Genomic DNA, 6947 nt, shown 5'->3' with positions numbered 1-6947 from the left:
TCTTGTTTCTCCTTGTTCTACTTTTGGTTGTTCTGTGAAAGTAGCTAGTACTTTGATCTCCAGTTTAATAACTTGATCTCTACTCTTGGTTTTCCAAAATTTCTCTTTAGTGTCTTGCCAATATTTGAGACTTTGTCTTGCATCAGCTAGAGCCTGCCCTCTATCCATCCTGAAGTAGTTTTTATGTAGCCAATGTAGATGTTGCTAGAATTATTCTATATTAGTCTTGATGTTGCCATATACTTCCTTATTCCACACTCTGATTTGAAGCTTGATATCCTTTAATCTTCTGGCAATGATGTAAGCATTAGACCCAGAGTGAGTTTTGTTCCAGCATTCTTCTATGATTTTCTTGCAGTCCTCATGATATAACCAAGGACCAAAGAACTTGAAGGGGATGTTGTCATTCTTCCAATTGGGATTGGAATTAAGCAATATAGGATGGTGGTCAGACCCAATGACCAACATGCTAGAGATGGTAGTGTTAGGATATAGGAGTAACCAACTTTCAGTTGCCAACCCTCTATCAAGTCTTTGTTCAGTAAGAGCAAAGCCTTTTCTTTTGTTTGACCAAGTAAATAGGCAACCAGTGAAACCCAGATCCACTAAGTCCAGATCAAGAATTTTGCTATTAATTAAAGAAGCTTCAGTAGAGTATTGGATGGGTACTGAATTTTTCAGAGTCATGAAGGATAAGATTGAAGTCACCAATGATCAACCAAGGAAGTTGATTGGTGGCTGCTGTTTTATCCAACAATTTCCAAGAATCAATTTTGCTAGTAGTATCATAAGGACTACCATAGTAGCCAGTGAAAAGCTAAGGGGGGCTATTAGCAGTATTGTCTATAGCATTGATATGGTTTAAAGAGAAATCAATGATGTCAATAGAGATATTACTTTTTCATATCATGTTAAGCCTCCAGCATTGCCACTTGCCCCTCCTGGATTAACATACCAGAAGTTGTTGACATTAACCTCATGCATAACTTTTCTTATGCCTTCCTGTTTTTGCTTAGTTTCAGAGATGAAGATAATATCAGGATTAAGTTTGTTCAGTATGTCATTCAAGTATTTCTTGGAATCTCTAGTGCCTAATACTTGGCAATTTCAGGTCAGAGCAGTGAAGAATTGCCAAAAATATGACACATTAGGATATTTGGATGTTAGTCTTCTAGTGATATTATCATAGAATATGGTAATGAGACTCTGACAATAATAGATCAGGTAAAGATAAGCCATAATAGTTAAAGAGAGTAAGTAGCAATTTACCATGCTAGCAGATGAGGAGTTTCCCAAGGTACCATTAGCCAGAAGAAGAGTGTTGGTGAGATCTGTAGAAGATACATCTAATTCCTTGAATCTCTTGAGATTCTCAGTGTTAGTGTTGTTGACGTTGTTCTCATCATCATTGTAGATTGGGTTTTTTCTCTTGGCATCAGGAAAAGTGACCAAAGAGAATTTGAATTAGTGTCTTCAAAGATATGAGCTTTTTTCTTTTCTTTCCAGGCCTCTTTCTTTTTCTGAGAAATTTCAGCCTCCATTGTATTCTTAATTTGAGCTAGAGTGGGGAGTGATTGAAAGGGAAAGCTTTTGGAGGGGAAGTGGCAGGAAAGTAAGTATTAGCATCAGCAGCAACTGGCTGTTGAGGTATGGTTGAAGAGCTGGTGTTGTTGGATCTTGCAATAGTTTTCATCCTAGGAAGATTTTTCTTACTGGTGCTAGGATTTTTCTTGACCAAAGCAAGTTTTTTGTTTCTGATTTGACAAGCAAGGACATCAGGATGAGGGGAATTTGGTTCATTAGGTGGAGAAGACTGAGCTCCAAAGATGACAGGATTGTTGGAAGAAGAAGCAATGTTTGCTATAACTTTCTCAAGTTCCAATTTCTTAGCATGCTTCATCTTTGCTTCAAATTCTGCAGCAGCATCAGCATCTGAGTAAGGTCTGTAAATAATATTTTTTCCAGCTTGGACAATTTTTTGTTGTGGTGTTCTTGGTGGTGGTGCTGGTTGTGGGGTTGGTAAGGATTGTTGTTGGGGGTGATTCTGGTTTGTTGGTGTTGCACAAAGAGGTCCTGTATGGTCAAGGATTCTTCAAACCTTACAGAACTTAATACCATTCAGAGCATAAGCAATTTCCAGCCAGTGAGATAAAGTAGGTGTTTCAAAAGATTCAATACCAAACTTGATTGGTCTAGTGACATTCACAGTGAGTTTTACCTCCAAGTTTTTCTCAAATCTATCTCTTCCATATGGCTTTTTAGCATCCTGGTAAACACCTACTGGTTTGACTATGTTTCTGATATCAGGAATGATGTGTATTGGGATTCTCTTAATTAGTAACCAAATCATGGCCTTTGAGAAAAGTTCTTCATCAATCATCTCAGGGACACCCACTAAACCATAAGCTTATCAAAGACCCCTCTAGTGCCTCCTTTCCTCAGAGTGAGATAATCTTCCTCATGGGTAAGCCTGAGGATGTAGTAATTTGTTCTTTTGTTCCATATATCAATTTCAACTCTACTCAGTAATTCCCAATTTGCGTTTATGAAATTACTAACTCTAGATGTTTGAAAGCAGATATTGCTGCAAAGTTTTCCAATAAAGCATCATTTCCAACTTATGAGTTGTTTGGTTTTGACATTGTCAGGGTTGAGGAAGACTTTTGGAAAAAAATATTTAGGGATATTGAGAGCTGAATTCATTTTGGTAACTAAGTTATCAATATTTTTTTGGGCTAGAGATAGAAGAGGAGGCCATGGGGATGAAGTAGAGATGAGTGAGAAGGTAGTGGTAAAGGGAGTGTTGTTCATTGGGGATAAAAAAGGTAATGTGAAAGTTTTCAAGAGAGAGGTAAATAAGACATGCTTTAATTTGAAAAATAGTCACGGGTGTGTGTTGGTATTTGTTGTACTCAAAACGGGTGTCAATAATTTTGTTTTTTGTGTTCAAAAAGTCTAAGGAGCTGAGATGCTTGAGAGGTTGGAGTAACAAGTATCCAATATGAGTGCCTTAATTAAAAGATTCTTAATTTATTTCGGTCCGGGATCTCCTTGAGTTATTAAGGAATATCTTTGAACAATAAAAGATAAGAGTTATTGAGCATGTTCAAAGTATGTCGACATCTTTTTCTTTGTAAATCTTTTTTCATATTTACAATCTTGGAACCGATTATACCACACTTCCAAACAAGTTAGAATTGGTTCATCTGAATTCCAAGAACTATGTGATTGATCAAATATCAATACACTAATCATAGGTTTACAGTTCTACCAAACATAAGGATCGGTTCCACCTTAATATGGTTACTGGGACCAGTTACATCAGTTACCAGGATCGGTTACGTCAATTACCAGGACCGGTTATAATATTCTCATGGTATTACTTGTGATCAGTCACACTAGTCACTAGGATCGGTTACACCACTTACTAGGACCGGTTGCGCCAATTATAAGGATCGATTACACAACTCTTTTGTGATTGGTCATACCAATTACCATGATCGGTTACTACAATTACAAATATCGATCATACCATCTTAGGTGATTACTTAGGATCGGTTACACTAATAAAATTCATACCAATACATAAGTCAGGCATTGTGACTAGTTTTACCAAGATATATAACTAATTATGATCGGTTCTACTAACTCACACATATTGGTAATCCAAAGATATGCAACGAATAACAGTACCAATAAGCCTAGCGATTTCCCTTTCGATTCATAAAACAAGTTCATGAATGTACTTCCTTTAAACAGATGCAAACATTGTTTCCTAGGATGAAATCTTCACCTTTACCCATACACATAATCACAATAGCATTCATACGATTATGTCGATGTCTTATATACGAAGTTCAAAAGATAAGCGTTATACTTCGTATTATAATTCCTTAACACAATGTCTACTAGAGTATAATCATTCACAGCTTCGCAATTATGTTTTCAATATAACACGACTTGAAAGATACGTTAGGAATGAAACAGTTCAAGTTACAATATTACTAAGCTCAAGAGGAAGGATGATGTCGTCGATGTAGCTTGTTAGTTCTTCACATTCTTCAAGTCTTCGAGTAATACTTGTATGTATCATAATCCTAATCTTTCTAGCCTAACCTATACGAAGTTGTCTCTAGTATATAATCAAGTGACTCTTTAATTGAGTTTTGATTCACTAAAATATGACAACCAAACTTGACATACCAAAGCTTGGTGGGTTCAACCAAGCTATGCTCTAACATCTCCAAATTAGGGTTTCGAATTTATAATAATTCGATAATTTTTATATTGATCCAACAATCAATATTTTAATTTATATTTAATGTTTAATCCTGCTACTAAGATTTTTGCTCGACTGAACAACACGGTTTGAACGAACGACCATTCAACATTTATGCGATTACTACTTTGTCATTCGAACATGACATATTAGATCAGTAATGAGCATTCTGCATAATTCAACAACATACTTGATTTCTTGTCGAATATTCGACATATCAGAATAAGTCCATGATCAAGCAATCTCATCGGACGCGCGTCAATCCAAATTATCAGAACATCATTATTACCGCAACTGGTAAAATGATATATCTGAATTCATCAAGACTCAACGTCTGAGCATCACTATTGTCACAACAGACATCTTATTTCAATCTATGAATTTCAGGGCATATCACATTTGTTCATTATGCTCGACTCATCAAGTCTAAGACTCATAGTCTAGCCAAGTCAACAATTGACTAATTAAAAACACGTCTTCCTTGCAGACTTCATATTCATGAGACATCAATCATGTCAAAATGGGAGATATTCACTAGGGTTTTGATCTGGCGACCTGCCACACGTGTCTACACCCACGATGAGAAATATGAGTAAGTCGTGCAAGCAGTTGAAGGAGTTCGCAGAGTAGTAGATGGACAATCAACCAATTCTCCCACGCACGTGAAACTGGTTTGACAACGATTTCCCACTTTCCCACTCTCTCACTCCAGCAACCGTCACACTTACTGGGGATCAATGTGTCTATTGTTCTTGCAATATAAATAAGTTTATGGATTAACAATTGAACAAGAATAATTTCGATCAACAAGAAATTATCTTTCAATCGATCAGAATTTATTTATCTGAACTCAACATTTCACAAACTTGCAGAAATCTCCAATACATCCACAATCCTTGATCATCATTGATCTCACACACACTTCTCATATTCCCTCCTACAAAACGACCATCATCCCTCTTTGTGACCGAATTGACTCGGGAACGGCCATTGTCTTGGTTTAGGCTGGAGTCCTACAGATTAATCTCTCGAACTCAAAGCACTCCCGTGCAGTGCATCTGTTTGCAAAAGGTTTAAGCAATTTGCTCATTCGAGGGACCGACCGCTCATCTCTCTACTTTTCTCTCAAAAACTAGCAAATCGTTTTCACCCATTAACAACTATATTGTTCGATAGAAGTTTGGTATTACAAATAAATTGTATTGTTCTTTATTTCTATATATAATCCTAAAGTATATGTACACTATACTATTACTAGTTTTTACAAGTTGTTCATGATCAAACAAGATATCTAAACGTCCCTCAGTTCTGTAAGTTGTATATTTTACTTGAAATTTTTAAAGAAAGAATTTTTTCATATGTTTTAACTATTCAGTAACCAAAAGACTCTTTTGGATATGGTTTACCTATATATATATATATGCATGTGTATTATTGTATTCTTATGAAACTTTTTACTTTAAATTAGTAACAGACTGGTCCTGATAAATTGATATGTTACTCCAATTATTGGCAGTTTTTCTTTGCATCTGCTATGTCACGCAGGAAGCTTATCATCTGGTGATCTTGGATGGATGGGAACAACATTTTGATGGTGGAAAGTATTTTTTTAGTAAGATTTTAGTTATATACTATTATTATACTGTCATTTTTATCAATGGGTGGGTGGTAAGTAATTGTCGTTGTGCATAGGTAGCCATTGTAGATGTTAAATACAGAATCATCAAAATGTGGTTTTAAGTGGTTTTGTACTGTAATTAAAAATCTGGTCATATTCACCACGTGGTCTTATGTAAGGTTGACAAATTATTTTATGTTTTATCTTTTTTACAAAAGGCAGCTTTATTAAAAATCATAGATCAAAAATACAAGATCAAACAAGGCCCATTATCAAAGAAGAGAAACAAAAAATAAAGAAACAAAAAAACTCATAACACAGAACTAAGAGTGAAACGATACACCATTACTCAAATCTGTAATAAGGCCTATCTGGGAATTCCATTTGAGTAAGGGAAGAAGGTCTCTCAGTGTAGTTTTGGATAATACCCTTTGGAAGATGCACACCCTTTTTAGCAAAATGATCAGCTGAAAATTTTGTTTCCATGTAAGCATGTCTGACGGAAATACTGTACAGACCACTTAAAACTCTTTTCCATCTAGCCATCAAGAACCATGGTATCTTCTTATTCAATAAGGTTGTAGCACAAGCATTAGAATCAGTTTGCAGAATGATCTTAAACTTCTGATTTTCTAGAGCCCATTAAAGAGCTCTTATACTGGCTATAAATTCTGCAATATAATTAGATAGAACTCCCAATCCACTTGATTCAGCATACACAAAGTTACCAATATGATTTTTGACAATAAATCCATAACCAGCTTACCCTAGATTACCTCTATAAGCACCATTACAGCACAAAAGGGTTTCATCCATGTTAGGTAAATAAAAGAAGACTTCAATGATTCTCAATCTCTGGAATTTGCTGTACTGTATTTGAAAGTGATTGAGAACCTGGTCTTCATATGAAGAGCCCCATCTACAGCCTTTTATTCTTCTTGTGCACTCCTGTACAGTCTTTGAAATTCTGATTTTAATTTTGTGTAAATAAGGCTTCTCATCTTCAAAACAGATTTTATTCCTTAGGAACCAAAGTTCAGCCATCAGAGT

General features: G+C 35.6%; 1 protein-coding gene across 1 annotated transcript; it reads right to left on the bottom strand.

Annotated features, from left to right (window-relative positions):
- Positions 1–210: 210 nt before the first annotated feature.
- Positions 211–687, bottom strand: LOC113278912. Its single transcript, XM_026527634.1, has one exon. The coding sequence runs from the start codon at positions 685–687 to the stop codon at positions 211–213; it is 477 nt and encodes a 158-aa protein (XP_026383419.1).
- Positions 688–6947: the final 6260 nt, after the last annotated feature.

This window comes from Papaver somniferum, chromosome 5 (assembly GCF_003573695.1).
Source record: "Papaver somniferum cultivar HN1 chromosome 5, ASM357369v1, whole genome shotgun sequence".
Classification (NCBI taxonomy): Eukaryota; Viridiplantae; Streptophyta; class Magnoliopsida; order Ranunculales; family Papaveraceae; genus Papaver; species Papaver somniferum.
This window is presented reverse-complemented; position numbering and strand designations above follow the sequence as displayed.